The 21,745-nt window shown below is 41.0% G+C and overlaps 1 protein-coding gene across 2 annotated transcripts in view; it reads left to right on the top strand.

Annotated features, from left to right (window-relative positions):
• Window positions 1–21,745, top strand: part of mcama (melanoma cell adhesion molecule a) — a 58,975-nt gene that overhangs the window by 28,561 nt on the left and 8,669 nt on the right. For both annotated transcript variants that reach the window (XM_078265655.1, XM_078265656.1), the window contains exons 2-13: window positions 7,879–8,012; window positions 8,895–9,129; window positions 10,441–10,511; window positions 10,678–10,765; window positions 11,435–11,617; window positions 12,840–12,967; window positions 14,178–14,313; window positions 14,671–14,786; window positions 15,345–15,486; window positions 16,307–16,437; window positions 18,084–18,225; window positions 18,763–18,798. In XM_078265655.1, coding sequence (XP_078121781.1) covers window positions 7,879–8,012; window positions 8,895–9,129; window positions 10,441–10,511; window positions 10,678–10,765; window positions 11,435–11,617; window positions 12,840–12,967; window positions 14,178–14,313; window positions 14,671–14,786; window positions 15,345–15,486; window positions 16,307–16,437; window positions 18,084–18,225; window positions 18,763–18,798 — 1,542 coding nt within the window. The remainder of the gene's footprint in view (window positions 1–7,878; window positions 8,013–8,894; window positions 9,130–10,440; window positions 10,512–10,677; window positions 10,766–11,434; window positions 11,618–12,839; window positions 12,968–14,177; window positions 14,314–14,670; window positions 14,787–15,344; window positions 15,487–16,306; window positions 16,438–18,083; window positions 18,226–18,762; window positions 18,799–21,745) is intronic.

The following is a 21,745-nucleotide window of genomic DNA, read 5'->3' on the forward strand; positions in this document are numbered from 1 at the left end:
TTTGTAGCTTTTGGGTCGAGTTTCTAGCAGTCGGGTACGCACGACTACTTAATAAGTATTTAGGAAAATATGTTACCGTAGGCTCAATCTCCAAATTTGTTTTAGTTCTGCTGATAGCTAAAGGATGCCCCCCCCCCCCTTGATGTAGACACAGTGTTTAGCCTGTTGACCTTTAATTAGCCATCCTGTGGCTGCGGAGCAACCTGCATGCCAGAGCCCAGCAGCTCTGCAGGGGGTCTATTGATGGGTAGTGGATGCAGAGGAACAAGCCACATTCACTGCCGAACATCAGATACAAGCATAAATAAAACATTCATGTTGCTCCTTTAATGAAGTCTCACCCATCGAGTGTGATGATGAAAAATTAATGCAGCTGCTGAAGAAGTTGCTAACCAGTGGGGATGATTAGCAGTTAGAGGTTGGAAGATGTAGTGAAACCCATAAAACCAGTAGAGAAACATTCCCAGCATGATGCATGTTTTTTTTTTTTTTGTAAGTCATGTCTGTGGGCAGATTTCAGATCGACAAATTTCTTAAATTAATAAACAGAGATTCCATTTTGTTGACAATTAATGCAAAGTTGTTGATTTAAGATGACTTGCCAGGGCTCCAGACTAACTTTTTTCACTAGGAGCACAGTGGCCCCCAACTGAAAATTTTAGGGGCACAACCAGAAAATTTAGGGGCACACACGTAAACAACGTAAATCAACATGCTAACCAAATATTCACATTTCTACTAATTTCCACTGTATTACTAATAAATACATTGCAGAAATTACAATGTGCTGTTTCAAATTCAGTGTCACTTTAAACGGCTTGTTTATTGCTAAGGCCATATGGTCAAAATTAAATGATTTAATAATAATGTATAACAATAACTTATTTCACTAGTAAATTGCTGTGTTGTTTCTCCGACGGCAGCTGCAGATTGTTACGTACCGGTGTTGAATCCTCTAACAGTCAAACTTTACACCGTTTAGCGTTAGCTGTCAGCATTTTAACCGTGTTTAATCCAGCTACTAGCTAGCGGTAGGCTAACGTTAGCTGCTGTTGAGTATAGTGTTAACTAGCGTCACATGCAGCGGGGTTTGTATTTCCTGTAACATCTGTTTCAGAGCAGCAGAGAGAAGCGCAGACATATCAGTGGCACCAGATTTTCTTCTGTATGTAAACGTCAATATGGAATGGATTATTCTGCGTTAATTTTTTTAACGCATTATTTTTTTCTCAGATTAATTAATCGAAATGAACGCGTTATTTTGACAGCCCTAATAAATAAATAAATAAATAAATATATATATATATATACACACCAGCTCTAGTCTATAATTACAATGAATTCAACTTCAAATTAAACATGCATTGTTTAGGCTACTACTGAACCAATATTGGTACCGATACCTGAAATTATTTCAGTTGTAAAAATTATTGTCAAACCTCTTTATCCTATGTACTTAGAACATTATGTTATTTTATTAGAATATGTTACACTCTAAAGAAACTAAACAAAAATAAAAAAGTCCCTCTCTCCTCCCAAACCCATCCCTACAACCTATTACATTGAATAATTATTCATTTCTTACTCACTGTAACTTTTATTCTTGTATTTGTATATTCTTTTTTATTTTTTGTTTTATTTTCATGACCGTTTTTAATTGCTCTTTAATGTTTCATGTAAAGCACTTTGAATGGCCTTGTTGCTGAAAGGTGATGTAGAAATAAAGTTGCCTTGCCTTACAACCTCAGCCTGTCAGTCAGTCCCCAGGGCACAGAAATCACTGTTGTGCCTGCTTAGGAAGTGTAACGTCAACAGCACCGCAACCGCTTTCGGCTCTCCATTAATATCATATCGCAGCAAATGCTGTCTGCGTGGAGTTTTGAAAAACTGTAACCACACTTGCAACCACTTTATCGGCATTTCCGTGACTCACTGTGACTTCAACAAAACTGCAGAGCCGACGTAGTTTGCATTGTCCGCAGCTATGCGTGTGTGTTTGTGTCAGAGCTCTGCTCTCTGTCAATTTTCAGAGAGGACAGATAAGCTTGAGCTTACGCGCTGTCAGGTACCGAAATGTAGACGTTTTAACGTATAAAAAAGGGGGAAAATTTACTGGTCGCACATGTGCGACTGGATGTAAAATTCAGTCGCACGCTCTCAAATTTTGGTCGCAAAATGCACCCATTTGGTCACAGTCTGGAGCCCTGCTTGCTATATAAATATGGAATTAAAAAACAGTCAAGGACAAAAAGGGAGCAGAGGTGTGTGTATTTAATCGAATCTCTTCAAATGTGCCTCAAAGGGTTTTACAAGCTGATCTGATTGAAGAGTTAGTATTTCTGTAAGTTGACCTGTACAGTTGGATCGATCCCATTTACACTTGGGGCCATTTGTCTATCACCATTTCCATGGATGGAGCTATAGTAGCTACCCGTTTATGTAGGAGGAGGACATTCGCATTCTTCATCCTGCCAACAAACCTCTGATTGGTCAATTGTTTCTTTAGCAGAAACAGCCATCAATGAGCAGAACTCCAGACGTATTTAAATCATTTGAACTGAAATGTGTTTTTCCTCTGCAACTAAAACCACAGAAACGTTGCATTTGCAAAGACAGGTGGTCTGTGCAGGCAGAAAAGTACAGTACGCCAAATGAGACAGACATGAACACTTGGCGCATGTGGGATTGTTTGTTTGTCAGGAAATTACAAAATAGGTGCAAGTGCAAAAAAATGAACTACAGCCATGTGCCAAGTTTGCACAAAGCAAAGTGTCGTGAATGAAAGACCAGTATCAGTCCCATACATGTCTAGTAGTCCTAACCTGAGTGAGTCCACCTCAACAGTGATCCTGGTGGGCTACGTGCGAGGTCCTGACCTGAAGCTGTGATATGCTCTGCTGCATGAAAGGGGGGGAGGGGATCACTGATGCATAAAGAGGTGCCTTTGAGGAGATTTGCAGCACTTCCTTATCTCTATATGTGAAAGAATAAATCCTGGACCCTTCACTGTTACTGACTGTCACCCAGGGAACATGTTCATGGGAGATTTGTGCCAGATGCTGTCTCTGAAAGCACAGACAAGGTGCTCTCATCTCCACTGTAGGGCTGTGTGTGTGTGTGTGTGTGTGTGTGTGTGTGTGTGTGTGTGTGTGTGTGTGTGTGTGTGTGTGTGTGTGTGTGTGTGTGCGCTCTTTGATGTCAGGCAGTACACAGCGTCCCCCAGGTGTTAGACACCACACGGGGGTTGCGTATTGAGAAATCCTTCTCCCTGTCATCCACACTTACATGCTAGCTTTTTACACCCTCCACTCTCTGAGGGACCCTGAGTGTCCACGCACAACTTTTATTCAGAGATGTCCTGAAAAAGTCTGAAACGCTGATCTGCTCTTACATTTTCTCACGAGTAGCTTCAAAAAAGCTGATTTTCTTTCCCAGAATGTGGTGCATCTGCTTTTTTCAAATTTTCTTGGAACCTATCGTCATATTTTAGTATTCCAAGACCAGAAACCATAAACATGAGGGTTTATAGTTCATTTATTACAAGACTTTTTAATGTTCTCAGAAGAATTTGGTCTCATTTCATGGCTCACAAGGCATGTGAGGGATTAGGGTGAGTAAATGAGGCTGGTTTGTTCTGTCAGAGGTGATTTGGACTCTTATCAGTGTTGGAGCTGCAGATCTACTAGAGACTTAAGCTGACAGCCTTAATCAAATGGTAAAGCCGATAATGGTGACCACTGTAGTTAGAGTCTGAGGGTATTGTCTCTGTGTTAGTCAGATAATGAGCGACTGTATGCAGAGGTTGTCCTGGAAGTATCCCCCTCGTTATGTCTGTTATTGTCTGATTTGCATTGTGAGAGTCTCTTTATTTGACCTGAATGAAAGGACAGAAAACTAATTTGTTGTCTCTCTTAATTCTGTGTCTATCCCGTTTTACATGCTCCGTCTTCTCTATAAATGTTTAAGAGGGGTTAAAAGTGCTACGTAACAACCTAGATTATTACCAAATAAATGTTAAGACGTTTAGTAATCACTCTAAACAAATGAGAGCATTCCCAATAATTTGTGGCAGCAGGTGAGATATCTGTCACACAACCAGCTGTATTACTTTATCACATTAAAGTGCTCATATTATGCTTTTTGGCTTTTTCCCTTTCCTTTCTTGTGTTATATATCTTTTTTTGTGCATGTAATAGGTTTACAAAGTGAAAAAGCCCAAAGTCCACCCCAAAGGGACTTACCATCTCCAACAGAAAACACTGGTCACAAACTGCAAAGTAGTGACATCCTCTGTACATCTCTGAAAGCGTTGGTTCTCATGGGAAATGTGGTCTTAATTTTGAGAAAGGTTGACTTGTGTTTTGAAAAGTCATTATTCTTTCTCCTTTTATTTGTGACAAAAAGTTAGCATCCATTACACGAGCAGTGGCTTAATTACAATGAAATCACCAAAGTTATAACAATTGATCCGGAGAGACGTGAAAGTGTGTACCCAACTTCTTGGCATTTTATTTTTGTAGTCTTCAAGACATTTAACTCAAAACTACACCTAATGAGATCATCAGTCATTATTGGCGTTTTTTTTCCATTACATGGTACCTGCTTGACTCGCCACGACTCTACTCGACTTTTTTGGTTTTCCATTATGAAAGAAAGTCCCTGGTATCGCCTCCGTCGAGGTTCCAAGCGAGCTGAGGCGATACCAAAAGGTGACGTGAAAACCTGCAGACTGCTGATTGGTCGGAGAGAATCGTCACTAATCACTGCGTCATCATTGCCAGCGACAGACGGGGGTCTCCTGAACAAACCCGCCATTTTGAAATAGTTTAGCCAGCGGTGTTTTTTTTTTTTTGCTGCCTTCAGCTTCTTTTGAAACAAAATTTGACTTCTGGTTGTGGCAACAGCCATGTGCCGAGAATCAAAAACCACACACCTTCGACGTTCTGTGTGTGTGTGTGTGTGTGTGTGTGTGTGTGTGTGTGTGTGTGTGTGTGTGTGTCGCGTTAGGTCACGGCGGTTTCCTGCGGCGTCGCTATGACGACCAGCCACGCTCACCTCACGATTGAGGGGGTACTAAATCTGCAATGAAAAAGGAGGACGGGGCACCGTGGTCGGGCCGAGCTGTTACTAGCAGTGGTTAAGCGCCGTTAGATACAGAACCACCCGTCTCACAACCACGAATGTCTGTACACAACAGATATTTCACAGGTTAAGAGAACTCATTGACCTGATGCTGACTTTCCGACCAAACAGTGACACCTCTTGAGCCATGGCATGGCTAAAAATACTTACTGATAGCTGACATTGAATGTCTTTACTTTTTTATTCACTTTAGTAATTTCAATCAACATTTTTGCCAGTTCCAGGTTTTTTTGGGCAGAGTTCTTTTACAGCTGCTTGTGTTCAGACATCAAAATATAACATGATAGAACTTTGGCTTCACATGAACAAAGGTATTTTTCCAGAAAACGTATCTATATTCCTCGATGCAAGGTATAAAATGAGTTATATTGGCGAACGATTTCCCTGCTGTGACAATTGGCAGAATGGCAGCACTGAAATCTGGATCACAAAGGAGACAAAAAATGGAGAGCATTCAAACATTAGCATTAACCATACCATGGAAGTGACTCCAGCATCGTTTTAATTAATTGTAGATATACTGTAATTTTAACAACTTAATTAGTAAATAATGGATAGCATTTTGTGAAGAAATCTACCTCTAGTGGAGGGGTTAATCTGCCGTTTGTAATGTAACTGTTTGTTGTTGAACTGTGAACGCCCCCTCCTGCTCCCTTCTGTTGCTCATCCCTCCGACAGGCCAGTCATTGGGGGGTCTTGTTGTCCAGTCACAGGCCTGATCCTGTCAACACATCCAAATATTCTGGAGTAGTGAGTTTTTTTTTTCTGAATGAATTAGCTCTATCATCCAGACACAGACAGCAGACAGCCACAAATGTATGCGCACACACACACACACACACACACACACACACACACACACACACACACACACACACACACACAGGCAGCAGTTTTTGTTGTCAGGGTCCATAGATCATGACTCATGTGTGCTTGTGCTTTAGTCCATGCAGCATAAAGTCACAACAGGAATAGATAAGACCGGTCCCAGGTTGGCTATTGAAGCCAAATCCCCAGCAACCCCCCAGTGCTAATCGGATTAGCTGAAAAGTTACCAGCATGGCCCCAAAGAGACGCAACATTTTTTACACTGACTTCTGTGACATATTTTGCTCTCCAGCCTCCATAAGCTGCTTCTTGTCTCAAAGCTGTTGCATATCATCTTAGTCTTGTAAAGTTCAGTACATTAACTGTTTTTAGCCTTTGGTTTAGGGGTGTGTGTGTGTGTGTGTGTGTGTGTGTGTGTGGGGGGGGGTCTGGTCCACCCAGGTGGGGGAACAATGGCGTGCCAGTTGTCTTAAAGGAATGGTTGGCTGAGCATAGGCCCAGGCAGAGGAGGGAGGGACAGAAAAAAAAAAAAAAAATGAGTTGTGAAAATGATTGGTGCGGAGGTTGGGGTGAGACAGGGTGGTGATGGGGGAGTAGCCGGCTGAATGGGGGCAGCAGGGTGGCAACTGGACTCTTAAAGCTCTTTTCATGCTTGGTCTGTTTCAACCAACGCTGAAAACACATACTAGGACACTGAGGTCTAGCCCTTGTTAATCGTTTTCCCTTTATTTTTGAAAACAATTAACTTTAAAAAAAAAAAAAAAAACTATACAAAAAAAAAAACGGATGTCCCTAGTTGTTTTGCCCCTCAGTATCTGCTTACACCAAAAGTACAGTATGTTTTTCTTCATAATACACAGTGAACCTAAAATTTGGCCTACATTATATCTGTAAACACAAGAAATCATATGAATAGCTCTGCTCTACCTTTCAACATGCAAACAGTTCCCCTTTAAGTACAATTTTGTTGTACTTTACGATTATAAGTTGAGATACTTCACTAGTTAGTATAATAATAGTATTTCCATTTTCTGGTCGGTTTATACGTCTACTCTTCTGCATTTCAGAGGAAAATAGTGTACTTTTTACTCCAGTTCATTTATCTGACAACTGGAATATACAGTAGTTACCAAAATCATAAGAAATGTGACAACAAGATAGAATTTTGAGTGAATAACACCACCATTTGTTTTACCTCCACTGCTAGCTTGTCAAAATGATAGGATATGGTATGCTGTTTACATAACCTGTATCATGTATATTAATGCATATTCGGAATAATAGTGAAATTTTGGTGTGCATGTAAACGTACTCCGTGTAAGGAGGGGAGGGGGAGTATCCTTTCCCATCTTGCACAGCAACTCCAAACCAGATTAAACTGAGAAAATAGATTTGTTCTTCTTTGTCACTGTTGTGAGCTGCCTCCTCCTATAACAGCAGCCAAGTCCAAAATGGCTGAAAAAGCACTTGGCTCTCTGAGTCAACAGCCCAGTGTCAAACTGTCTGGCCTTCCCTTGCCTACATTCCCCCAATGATGCCTAGGGAACTGGTTTTCTGGCCAAGATGTGGTTTTGTGGCTACAGTCAGCCAGGCAGAAGGGAGATGAAAATTATGCCATGTGGACAAGAAGCCTTTTCTTCTTTGTTCTGCTAACATGGCAGACTGGCTCTAGGTTGGCTTTGGAAGACAGTTCAGTCATCTGCCAAACACAATGCAGTTTAAAATTACATTAGGGTTGAGGGTCAAAATTAGATTTAAGGGAGTCACACGATCACAATGAAATGCCATTTTTATGTTGGGTTAAATACTGTTTTTATGGCTTTAAATGGTTCATGGATAATATGGGACCAGTGCACACTTCCTGCACAAAGCATGATGTTGATTTATGTGCATTTCTGTGTTTTTCAGCGTGGGCCAAGGTGGAGCTGACTATGCATGAGGGTGTTGAGGTGTACCTGGGTGACTCGGCTCAGATCCCCTGCCAGTACAACTTCACTGACACTGACAACAAGCCCAGCTTTTTCATGATCCAGTGGTTTGTGGTGAGTACTGTTGCCCCCCTCTGCGAAAACTTGACACTGCCTGTCTGGAACTATCCAACCACGTATGTATGTTGTAGGGCTGCCTCCTAAAAGTCAATAATTTGAATCATGTTCTAGGAGCCCCGAGCTCAGTTTCTAGTTGGAGCATCAGACTTTTTTATTTCTTCAAAATAGATAAAAATAAGAGCATAAAGCTGGCTACAAGGAAATCAAATCTACATTGTTATACAGGACAAACAGGCTTCACAATTGTAGGTGATGTTCTCCTCTGTTCATTTCCAGACATGATTTTTATTAGTTCCTTGCTTATAAAGTGACACACACAGGGCTACAACTAACGATTATTTTTTATTGTCGATTATTTGTTGATTATTTTCTCGATTTAGTTGTTAGTCTATAAAATGTCAGGAAATTGTGAAAAATGTCGTGTTTCCCAAAGCTCAAGACGATGTCCTCAAATGTCTTGTTTTATCCACAACTCAAAGATATTCAGTTTACTGTCATAGAGGAGAAAATAAACTACAAATTATTCACATTTAAGAAGCTAGAATCAAAAAACTTGAATGTTCAATCAATCGATCGGCGAATAATTTAATAGTTGACAACTAATCAACTAATCTTTGCAGCTCTAGACACAATGCTCAATCTCGTAAAAGTTTTGCATGAACATTTTAACATCGACAACTTCTCAGTTCCTCCCCCTTTTCCGCTAAAGCTCAAACAGGGAGTGGTGGATTTTTGCAAATCACACTACAGGCTGTAGGTGGTGCCAGAGTGGAACATAGGGTCAGTGTCAGCAAATATGACAGAAAGTTAGTTTTATAAGTATATCCAAGAGGTCAGAGTTGAGTTGAGTCCTGACTGTGTGTCCCCCCTTTGCAGAGAGCTTTCCGGCAGCCAGCCAGCCCACGCATACGGATCTTCTACGGTGATGACGAGCAGCAGATGGTGGACAACAACACGGACTACAGCGGTCGCATCCAGGTGACTTCAGACCAGCAGGGAACTCAACTCACCATCCAAGATGTCCAGCTCAACGATGAGAGGGAATTCTTCTGCCAGGTTAATGGGCTTGTTGCCGGGAGCGCTGAGGGCAAGACCCACCTCCGAGTGTTTGGTAAGGAAGACAAAACATTGTTTCTTTAAAAAGGGATATTTTTCAAGTTTTTAATGCTCAAGTGGTATTTGTACCGTACTCCGGTGGTAACTCAGTTCACATCGACAGTACATGCGAATAATTTTAGTCTTGACGAGAGAACCATCTGGAAGGCCTTTGAAACTTAACCTGCCATTCAAAAGACACTTTTCTTCATCAATTTCTGCTTAAGGAGGTTTGTTTCTGCTAGCCATCCGCTCCCCTCTTGTCTCTGCCGCAGTCCCGCTCAGCCCCGTCCCCCCACCCCCACTGACTGCCTGCGCAGTGCTGCTGCGTACAGCTGCGTTCAGACAGGGAAACGGCGATCCAGCGATTTGCCGCAGGGTTGTGCGGCGGGGGGAGTGTCAATGAAACGGCCTATTTGTGTGACGTAATTGTGTCACGTAATTAAACCCCCCAATGTAGTACAAGTAGACTTTATTTTTCACAACTACTGTTTTCCATCAAATCGTTTATAGATCTCGACGTTTCCGACTGCACTTGAAGGCAGCTTGATTTTACAGAGAAAAAAGAAAAGAGACGAGTGAGACAAATCCATTGTGCTTTGTTGTTGCAGGAAACATTCAGCTGTCACACAAACCCCCTGGGCACTTCAGTGCTTGTGTTTCGTGGCAGAGACATTGATGTATTAAGAGAACGACTGGGCAGCAATAGAGGCAGTGATGTTTCCTGTTTACTGTACGGGACTCTCACGCCGCCTCAAAACACACCAACAAGTCTGATCGCCAGTTTCATGATTGGCCACGGCAGTGTGACGTAGGGTTGCGTTTTTTGAAAAGTTGAGTCAGTCTCAACTTTTCCTGCAGGCCAGCTGCGTTTTTTTGCATGTCCCCCCTACGGCAAACCCCGCCGCAGCAAAGCGTTCTACCCCCATTCAAAATGAATGCAAAGACCTGCGTTTTTGCTGCACTGTCAGATGGCCGATGCAGGCTGTGTAAATGCCCACTAAGAGGAGAGAGGGTGAGAGACGTCAGCACTGTTGGCCGAGGGGCCGTGGACTGCATGCATGTGAATGAATTACAATAGAAATATATGTGAATATATTACGCCTTTTCCCAGATGGTCTGTTGCTAAATTTGTAATAAATTAAAATAAATAAAGTCGCTAAGAGGGTCTAAAAAGTCGCTAAATCTAGCAAGCAAGCTGCCAAGTTGGCAACACTGTCCACTCCTTTTGGTGTTCAAAGGAATTTGCGTTAACTCATTGTTATCCCATCAGTTTTGACAGCCCTGTTAATTATAACTGACTGAAGTGATTATTTTCCTGATTCAGCTCCTCCAGAGGCTCCAGTGATCGAGGGTGTCCCTACTGGAATATCTGTGACCAATGAGGGGCTGTCTAAGGTGGGTCCGCTTAACCCTAGACACTGAGATCAACCAATACAATTGTCTTACCAAGTAAAGTATACATCTGATAGTTATTAAAATCTCTTTGTCTACAGTATTTGTAGACTGCTGCAATTACCAACCTCATGATACTAAAAATCTTTCAATGTGACTCTCCATTCAGGTTGCATCATGTGAGGCTCGCAACGGCTACCCTAAACCCAACATCACCTGGTACAGGAACGGCATGCCACTGATGTCTACACCAGGACGTGAGTGCAAACAGTAGATGGGCCAATGTGTCCGTCTCAGAGGGTCTGCCACCAAAGGAAACACACCAGTGTTTCCTTTGGTTTAAATCCAGGCCATTCATTTCAAATCTCAGCATATCGATGAAGCTCTGGAACGGGGAAGTATTTTCTACGCATGCAGATTAGCAAACGGTAAAATCGAAAAGTATTTCAGAAGTAAGAGCAAGAAATATTCCTGTCCACAGAAAACTGGGATATTTTAAGACATGGTAGGGATGTCAATGTCAGTTGGTCAGTCGGTCCACCCCTTTGGACCAGACAAAAAGATGGATGGATGGATGGATTGATGGATGGATGGATGATTGATTTTTTTTTTATTGATCCCAAAAAAATGGGAAATTCCGGTGTTGCAGCCACAGTACATCAAGAATAGGAGCCTCAACACTTAGGTCTACCGGTACCACAAGGCTACATGGCATAGCAAGTGATTTGAGTTACTGCTTTCAGAAGTGGTATGTCTCCAAATCAAGCTCTGTAACCGGTTCCAGCACCGAGGGACTGCACAGGAGAAAACACTTACATCTAATTGCGTATTTGGGTGCCCTAAAGCTTAAAAAATGCTTTTAATCTGCTATCAGTATTAGCTGTGGCCCATTGTTACATATCAATATTGTCTTGTCCATATTGCAGATATAAACGTGTTGATCCTGGTGACCCGGAAGTCCAATGTCTCTGGGGTCTCCGTCCAGAGCACACTGGAGTACAAGGTGGTTAAGGAGGACAAGGATGCCCATTTCTCCTGTGAGGTCAGCTTCTTTGTCCCGGGAGCCATCAGGACAGTAGAGTCCAACAGCGTCAACATCACTGTTCACTGTGAGTTAACGCTGAGGCTTTTTATACTTCTGTCATGTCAATACTTTTGTATCACATCAGTTGTTGCCAGTAATCGTCCCACAATGTAAAGGTAAAATCATTGCTGCAATATCTTCCATCTTTGGGACATCCGACTCAACTTGTTCAGTTTAGTGTAGACTCTAACGATTATTTTCATTGTCGATTAATTTGTTGATTATTTTCTCGATTAATTGATTAGTTGTTTGGTCTATAAAATGGTGAAAAATGTCGATCAGTGTTTCCCAAAGCTCAAGATGACGTCCTTGAATGTCTCGTTTTGTCCACAACTCAAAGATATTCAGTTTACTGTCACAAAGGAGTGACGGAACTAGAAAATATTCACATTTAAGGAGATGGAATCAAAAAACTCAAATGTTCAATCAATCGATCAAAATTGCCGATTAATTTAATAGTTGACAACTAATCGACTAATCTTTGCAGCTCTAGTTTAGTGTTTCCTCTGCCATGAGGCCAAGTGGACCACATACAGCTACAGCCACCACTGAGGTGTTATATTACCAATTCATTTTGCTTTCTTTTGGTTAAAGCAATACACCCAAAAACAACAATATAAATTGTGTATAGTACTCATCTCCCTAGGCTCTCTATGGTCCCAGAAAAAGTTTTCTGTCACCCAAAAAATGAAAGCATATCAAACAGACGATATGAACAGACGCAATAGTTTAGCGAAAATAGCTGTGTTGTGTGGTTCCATGAGCCCGCAAATGGCTACAAGACACTGATATGCTTTCATTTTTCGGGCACTCGCTTTCTCCGTAATGTGTCAGGCTTACGGCAGCTACAGTATTCTCTTAAAGGGGCATTCTACCAGTTTTACACATGGTGTTCAGTTTAGTTGTCATGAGAAGTACTACTCAGCCTGAAAAAAAGGTGTAGAAAGTTTGTTTGTCCAGAGAGTTTGTGCTTTGATTTTTTTTTTACCATTCTTTTTAATCTGTCTTGATATTAAATTGCTGGAATAACCCTTTTAAATATTTTAATTGTCAGTGATGCATTTTAACCGACACATTGCTTGTCTAAATAGTTTGTAACGGTTTATTATTGATATTGTGGCAGACAGAGCCAAACACAGTCTGTGCTGTCAGCGTTATGGAAATAGCCTTGTAAAGTGACTTAACAGCTCGCTGAATAAGCCTGCCTAATTGTGTGTGTGTGTGTGTGTGTGTGTGTCTGTGTCCAGACCCCACAACCATGGTGGAGCTGTGGAAGGAGTCGCCCCAGGGCTTGGTCAAAGAGGGGGATACTGTGGAGCTGCGTTGCCAGGGTGATGGCAACCCCCCGCCGGTCTTCATTTTCAACCGAGAACAAGTAAGAATAGGAGGCATTTTCTCACCCTAAAAGTCCCCGAGAGAGAATGGGTGACACGCAAGAGACATGCAGGGAATGTTTTTGATATGTAGAGCTCACAGGGCCCCCATGTAGACATGAGTGTGCAAGGTCTGTGAGGGCTCTGTCAGCTCTGACCCTGCAGATCCAGGCTGGGGTCTGAGACCGGAGGCCACACTGACAGGGCTCATGGGTAGGACTTATTCCCATGTCAGAGACTCATCCATTGTATGTGTGGACAACACAAAAACTCAGCTGACTGCCGTTTTTAACTTTTCCTAACTGGACAGTCACTGGCGGTGGTTAGCGGTTGTTGTAACCATGGCTTAGAAGGTAAAAGCATAATTTCTGCTGTGAAAGACAAAGGAAAATTGTGTTGTTTTTTTTTCTACAATGTTATTTTAATACTTGGCCACCATGCTGTGTTACGATATTTCACTCACTCACAAAAATATTGCTGAGATCTGGAGACACAATGACTCAGCTAGATCTATAGAGCATTGTCTAAAGTGCATGGCAACTGCGTTGGTCTGAAATGAGCAATGGCAGTTACGCTGCTTTGCACTGGGTGTAAGATTGAGCCCTAAGTCTGGTAAGGCACATTGCACACCAATCAACATAAAAACCAAAGAAAATATTAGTTATTACTTAAACTGTAAGTTGTTTATGTCCATAAGATCTCTAAAACCATCTCACCATAGTTCACCATTCACAATCACAGTTTTTCAATGCAATGAACAATAAAACAGACATTTTGTGTTCTTTTATTTAAAATTTCAAGTAAGTGGTTTTGGATATTACAGTGAAACATTTAGGATTTAAAATGTTAGCATAGTCTGTAATCTCGTCAACTTTTGGCAATAAGCTATAAGATGTTGTCAGCTTTTTATTAGCGAAGTTAATAGTGATGAATTCATACATGTTTTGGAAAAACTGTTTTCCACTCAAACTCTTTCCGCCAAATAAAACTAAAGAAAGTCATCTTTTCAATGTAATGCTAAAATCTGCAACTACCCCCCCCCCATAGGGCTAAACTGTAACAAATTAGATGCTATTTTCAATTTCTCTTGGAAATGCAGCATGTCTTCACCCTAAGAGCACATCTGATACAAAGAACTTACCTTAGTTTATGTCGTTACTTTCACATGAATACAACATGGATTTAGATTACAAATGAGAGTATTTGTTGCAGGAGCTGGACGTGGACTTGGAGAGCAACCACGGCGATGTGTTGATGCTGTCCCCAGTGTCACGGAAAGACAGTGGCATCTACCAGTGTCGCCCTCTGGACTCTGAGGTCAAAGGAGAAATGCAGCTTACTGTGCACTGTAAGGAACGATGATATATATATACAAACACACACACATATAATAATATACATATATTTGAAACAACTTGGAGACAGAAACAACAAAGGAGATGTACTGTAACATGTTAGTTGGTACGCAAAGTATTTCATTTTGGACTGAGCCAGGCTAGCAGTTTCCCCTTGCCTTCAGTCTTTGTGCTAAGCTCTGCTTACCACACCCTGACCCCAGCTCTGTACTTAAATCACAGACAGAAGATTGATATTGGTCACCTTATCTCAATCTCAAAAAGAAAGCAAGTAACAATGAAAAAGTATTCCTTTAATTTATGTTTTTCCTGTGTCTTGTTTTGTCCGTTTGTTTGTTTGTTGTCTTCAGACTTGGACCCAGCTGTGGTGGTACCTAAAGACTCTGAGGTCATGCTGAAAGGAGAAGATCTGACTGCAACCTGCAACGCTCTGTCCTCCCTGAAAACATCCACTGTCTGGTACAAGGTATGTACAGATTAGACTAGATTAGATTTTAAATGGAACAGGAGCAGTGTCATCAGCTGCAGACCTTGCTAAATTAATTTTGACACACTTCTGTGAGGCTGTACTAGACACAGTGGTTCTTTGAGCTAAATGCTGACATCAGCATGCTCATATGCTCACAATGATAACACTAACACACTGATGTTTATCTGTTGTAATGTTTACTATCTTGGTGTAGCATATTGGCATGCTAGCGTTTACTAATTAGCAGTAAACACAATGTACAGCTGAGGCTGATGGGAATGGCATTAGTTTTGTACGCATTTGGACATTAACCAAAGAATTGGTCCCTTTCAAATTTTGAGCTGAGGAAAAATCAGGATATCAACAACGTTATAACAATTCATCCTCTGGAGAACATGAATGTCTGTGCAAAATGTCATGGGAATCCATCCAACAGTCTTTGAGATGTTATGGCGCACCGCCCGACATTAAGTCACACCACTAACTCATACACTGATCATTCTCAATATCCAACATCTCGTGTCTGTGTGTGTGTGTGCGTGTGTGTGCGCGCAGGATGGGAAGCAGGTGGGTAAGGGGAACACATTGCATCTGAAGGACGCCACCTATGAAACAACAGGAGAGTACATATGTGAGGTGACCGTTCCCTCCCTGCCCGCCCTTCACACCAGCGGCTCCGTCCACATCATCGTCCAAGGTCAGTCATCCTCTACACCCCTCCACCAACTTCGCTTTGTTTGTGGGGCCAAGAGAAGCTTCCAAGAAAAACTTTTTCTATAGTCTACTATACTTTATTAAACACAAAATGAACTTTGTGTCATTAGGTAAGCTTCTGTCCACCTTTTTTGAGGAAAGGACAATTCGGGGAAAAGAAAAATATAAAATATATTAAAAAAAAGTTTTTATTGCTTTGCTGAGGTGAAAAAGTCAGCATATGACGTGAAGCAAAGACTGAAGGAAATAAATAGATCCAAAAACTCAAATGTCTTTCTATATAGATTCCATTGTGTTTCTGTAGTTTGTTCTTGCTGGTTTTTAGATATGGTTATGAATGGACTCTCTTGTGACTATTTCTGCCTGACAGCTCTGATTTGAGAACATGCTGTTACTACGAGCATGTCCGTCAGGTAAAAATTGGATTAGTGCCGACACGTCGATCATTCCAGCTTGAAAAAAAGAATTGCATCAGTTTTGAGCTTTTTTCCCTTTACAAAAAAAAAAACCCTACGAGGAAAGAGGATTGTTCCCCTGTCAAGCCACTGGAGGGCTTTTAATGAGAAGCATCTGTGCAGGAAGTGTCAAGTTTAATTTGACAGTAACGTAACATTGAACGAAAAAGTGACTGGAATGTGTAAGTGAATGACTATTTCTGCAAAAGCTCAGAGCAGCAGAGTGTGAGTATGACTCTGATGTGTTACTGTACTCATAGATTAGCTCTGTGGAAATTAATTATGAATTTATCAAGACAACTAAAATATGACTACATAAATAAATAACGTGTGTGCATGTGTGTTTAGGTGGTCCCCAGCTGGTGGGAGTTGAGCAGGAGGTGCAGCTAGAGGAGGCAACAGGCAGGATGGTGAACCTGAGCTGTGAGGTTCAGGGCCATCCCCTGCCCAGCCTCTCCTGGAGCATCGTCGGCAGCCAGGTACCCTGTCTGACTCGCAGCACTGACTTATATTCACATAAGATAGGTGGTTATTACTGTTGGTGCAATTCATCATGTTCATGATGATGTACAGCTAGAGCTGTAACAATTCCAAATGTTGCTTTACAATTAATTGTCTCAGAAATAATTGCGATTAACAATATAATTGTCTCTTTCAGTCAAATTGTAAAAATATTTATTACTTTTTTAAACACATTATGAATTCCAGGATACATCTTTTGGTTATATTACTGTTATGTGATCCAGATAATGTAATAACACAGGTACACAGCATATGAAGTAAACCACGCCTCTAAAACATTTCGTCTAACTGTATCCCCCCCCCCCTTGTCATTTTTGTTGCTATGAACTAATTAGGGCCAAGTGCCAACAACTAGCATAGCTTTAGCTCAACAGTCCGACCAATAATCACTTATATAATTACAATTTGGCATGTCTAAACAAAATCCACAATTACCATCAACAGTCATACCCCTTAGCTAGTGTTAATTAATTGCGGTTAAACAAAGGAATCATGATTTCGTACAAAATTGACAATTAGACAATTATGTAATAATTGTTACAGGCCTATGTACAGCAGACCCTAGTTTTGTTTGTATTGAGTCGAACCAAACGCTTTACACTGACAGTGAAAGCATGAATCTGTGGCTTGACTACCGATAATAGAATACTTTTATTTCTCATGTTTTTGCTGTATTTGTGTGCATAGACAGTGAAACGATCTTTTTACAACTTTTACGTGCTTTATATTTTGAGTGATTAACACTAGAGATTTGTAAATATATAGTATAGTCGCAGGTGTCATTTGTCTTGTATTATGGGTCCCTGGCAGCTTTCTACTTTGTTAAATTCACTAAATGATAAAACGTGTTTCATGCTTCTTGCGTTGAGCGCGGTCTGGATGGCGATACGACGCAAGCGCGGCCTCGGCGACCTTGTACGAAGGGTCTGAGCGCCGAGCCTTGCTCCTACAAGATTTTGTAACAACGCAGACACCGCTTTGCAACGATTGGCTACAGAAGAGAAGAAGTCCGTTCTTTGAGCCGCTCTGACGGATGCTCTGACCACTTTGACCGCAATCAGTACGAATGACCAGAAGACGGTTCGCGGTGAGGTCCAGGCGCGCTGAACGCAAGAAGCATGAAACCCATTAAAGTTGGACTTTATTGTGCTGAAAAAAGGGATACCTGCAAAAATAACCAAAATGAACCTGGACTCCTCAGGGTTATTATAAGTTTCAAAGTTCTTTACAATAAAGAAACAAATAATAGAAGTAAATAAAATCCAAACCCCAAATAATTACAACAATCTCAATAAATAAATGCACAAACGTGTAGGATCTTTAGCATAAAATACTTCAATTTGAAAGATGTAAAAGTGGAATATCAGCCAGGAAATAATAGTACAAAATCCTTTACACACTGTGTGGTGTTGCAGGTTGACTAGTGAGGTGTCCCCGCAGTAATGGCAGCTTGTTTACTTCCACCTACGACACCTGAGATTATAGCCTTTACAATTTTGCTAGTTGTGAGGATCAGCAGTATTTTGGGAGTATGCTTTGTCTAGTTGTTGAATAGTTAATGCTCACTGATTGAGTGTGTGTGTGTGTGTGTGTGTGTCCACAGAACTGGCAGGAGGTGGTGAGCAAGGCAAACGAGCACATTATCCACAGCGTGGTGTCGGTCAAAGTCACCTCAGACACCAGCGCTCTGTGCAACGCTTCCAATGACCTGGGCACTGAAGTCAAGGCTTTCAGCATCAAAGCCAGTAAGAGCTTCTTTCTCATGTGCACTGGAACATCTGTGTGAGTGCTGTGGATTTATAGGATAGAGAGGGAACCAGATTCAGGCTTTGAAAGTGTCTTATATGTGAAGTAACATTTGCATTTAAACAGTGCTAGTTTTGGAAAATTCCTCTTATGTTAATGTCTTATCATTCTTTGCCTGTACACTGACAGACTTTATAAAATATGCAGCAGAAACGTGCGTCCTTTGTGTTCATCAGGGTCATTTATTAAAACTTCAGCTGTAAAATCCATCAGTGATGCAGCCTGTGAGGGAGAAGATTGTCACTTTTCAGTTCACCACTCCCTCTCATCCACCAGCATTGCGGCGGATCTGTCATATCTGAATGAAGCCATAAGACATTCTTAAAAGCCCTGTGTTACACATACAGTCAGCTCTGTTCCCTTGACATATCCAGACAAATATGGGATTGTTTGTAATTGCTAAAGCAGCTGCAATCAAATTAAGTGTGTGTGTTTGTTTGGGGGCCCACTGTAAATGTTGTTCTACTTGTTCACAGTTCCCAGAGTCACTTCAGCTGCTCCCTTCTCTCCTGGTAAGATTGTTGCTCTCCAGTCTCTTCTTGTTTAAGACACCTCTTTCCCTTTAGCTCATTTTCTTCTTTAGACTTAAGTTCTGTCCGTGACAATGAAAGGGTTGCAGGACTGTATACATTATTTATGATTTTCATACAGGGACTCGATGCCAGGACTGTCTTTAGTTTGCTGGCAGATCTTTGGGATTGCCTGTGGGCATATTAAATATTCTGTTTAATACTGAGAGAAAAATCATAACACTAGAAAATTCAACCAGGCCAACACTTACAATGCTACTTAGACCAAACGCTCTGCAGCGGTAAAACATTATTTGTATATCCCAGAATTTTGTTTAACAAACAAAAATAAGTTAAGTGTCTAACTTTTACGGACTTTTTCCAGACAGTCTTGTGTTTTATAGTGGCTTTTTATATACCAGGCGAAATTGTAGTGAAGTATGGAGAGGGACATTATTATGGGGCAATTTTCTGTCTTTATCTGAGCAGTCACTTCATGCCATTAAAACCTTCACTAGTCTGTGGGGAATACAACGGGCAAATAAAGAACGTTTCACCCACAACCATTAAAAACAACACTGTCAAATATATCTTGAGTAGAGTGTTGTTTTACTCCCAGGAAATAAATATTAGCTCGCTCTTCTAATTCTTTACTGAGGTTATTAGGGACCACTTACACAGTCCTCGTAGTAGAAGCTTCCTACACACACTTAACAAGCAGTGGAAGGTCTACTTAAGAATGAATTGCAAAAGGCCGATCTGGATAATTAGGCTTAAAGGGGTGATAGAATGCAAAACCAGTTTTACCTTGTCATAGTTGAATAACAACAGTTTGGTGGGTAAATAGGACATACATAGAAGCTCAAAATCCCATTGATACCCCTATCCTCTGCAAATCTCACATTTTGAAACTGCTGCTGAAAACGGGCGAATCTCAACAAAGCTGGAAGCTGATGTAAGCATCCCAAATCCTAGTCTCCCAACATTTGCATAGGCTACACCACTGACCTGAGGTCAGCTTAGTCTTCTGAATTTAGCTAGGTCATGCAGATCTCCAGAGGTCCGCTATTGAATTACTAAATTCACTTCTGAGACTTTTTTATGCGGAAAATCAACTATGTAGAGGTCAAATATGGGCCGTTTTACGAAAATTGATGGCTAATTGCAAATTTTGTCCGACTGTGTGTCGCAGTTCAGCAGGAGCTCAGCAGGCTACCTGCCTCGCCGCCCGGCGTGTCCTACTTCATAGACTTCGGCTCACTGTGAGCTAGCTGGATCTCCGTCACAAAGGGAATCCCGCGGCGCTCCATACCCGTGCAAAGTCACCGGTTCTAGGTTACTGGACTACAAAATACCGAGGCCCTGATGGAGCTCCAGGGCCTGCAGCTAGCCGCGATTGATAGGATTGAAGGGACAGTAGCAGCTAACGAAATCCCTAATGTTCACAAAAATTCATTAAATTCAAATCGGACACCATTGTTAGCTTTATAAGACCTTGGGGTACATGTTATGTAAGTGGCGTGACGAAATTCAAACTGTAAATATACGAAAGTTATGCCGAAAGTGTAGCAACGATCTTTTCCCATAGGATTAAATGAGACACATAGTCTAGCTTGCAGCTCCGGAGCTCCGCGGAGCCCCGGTCGTCCAGTAACCAAGAAACGGTGACTTTAACTGGGTATGGAGGTTGCCGCTTTCTCGTCAGACTGTGTGGAGCTCCTAAAGTCCGACACGTCTTACTAAATTTGCAATTAGCCATCAATTTTCATAAAACAGCCCATATTTGAGCTTTATATAGTTGAATTCTCGCTTAAAAAAAGTCTCAGAAGTGAATTTAATAACGAAATAGCCCGACAAACAATGTATAACTTTGCAGTGTCTGAAATATGAGACCTGCTGTCTCATCTCCAATGTGTTTCTATGGGGTTTGCTCAAACCAATCAGCGCGCAGCTCATCTAAATATTCATGAGCATACCATATTTGGAAGAAAAGCTCTTGTTCCAAATAGAGCCATATTCACAGGGTAGTTAAGGGCCTAATAAAATAGCATTCAGGCAATTTTCAGCCCAACCAATGTTACATACCCTATTAGGAGACCTTAAGGAACAGTGTAAAATATCCTATATAATCATTCTATCACCCCTTTAAAGCTGAGAATGATAATGTTAGGGTCTGAGATAACATGCCTGTGGAAAGAAAGCAATGTGTTTGATGATTTTTATTGTTAGTAATGGTACACAGTTTTGCTACAAATTCTGTCGTCATCATCACTGGCACACTTCTTTGTTGTTAAGAAAAGCAGTAAACTGGCAAAACAAAACGGAGTTCGCAAAATAAATATCTAGGAGGATACAACACTGCACAAATATTACTTTGACAATATAAGATGATGCATTTAATAAAATAGTTATATATTGGTATGGACAACATAAAATACCATGTTAGTATGGGAATAGTTTATATTTTAGTGATGTTAGATATTAGAATTAAAAAACTGAATTGAAGAAACTTCAAAGTCACCTATACCTGATACATTGTTAATATTATACATGGCTCGAAATTATAGAGTGAACATTTTGTAGTAGTTTGGATGAAAATGCTGAGCAAGCAGACTAAAGTTAAAGTTGTAGCTTCTTTTTTTTTTTTAAAGAAAAAGAAGGAAAAGCTCTTCATTCGGGATGGATAAAGTAATCTAAATAAAGTCAGTTAATAAGGAATGGGTCACAGATGCTGCGCAAAATAAATGACAATTTTCCGCAGTCCTACCACTTTAATGATATTATCGACATAATTTCACGCACAGCTAATTATTTCTTATGCATGAGGAAATGGACATTGTTAAATAAGCCACTAAAGATACCAAATAGTTTAAATAATGCAAATTGAAGGTAGATGTCGGGGGACTTGCCAGAGACAGATTAAAAAAAAACAGAGGCTGACTTTTAGTCT

The sequence above is a fragment of the Sander vitreus genome, chromosome 13, assembly GCF_031162955.1.
Source record: "Sander vitreus isolate 19-12246 chromosome 13, sanVit1, whole genome shotgun sequence".
In the NCBI taxonomy this organism is placed as follows: Eukaryota; Metazoa; Chordata; class Actinopteri; order Perciformes; family Percidae; genus Sander; species Sander vitreus.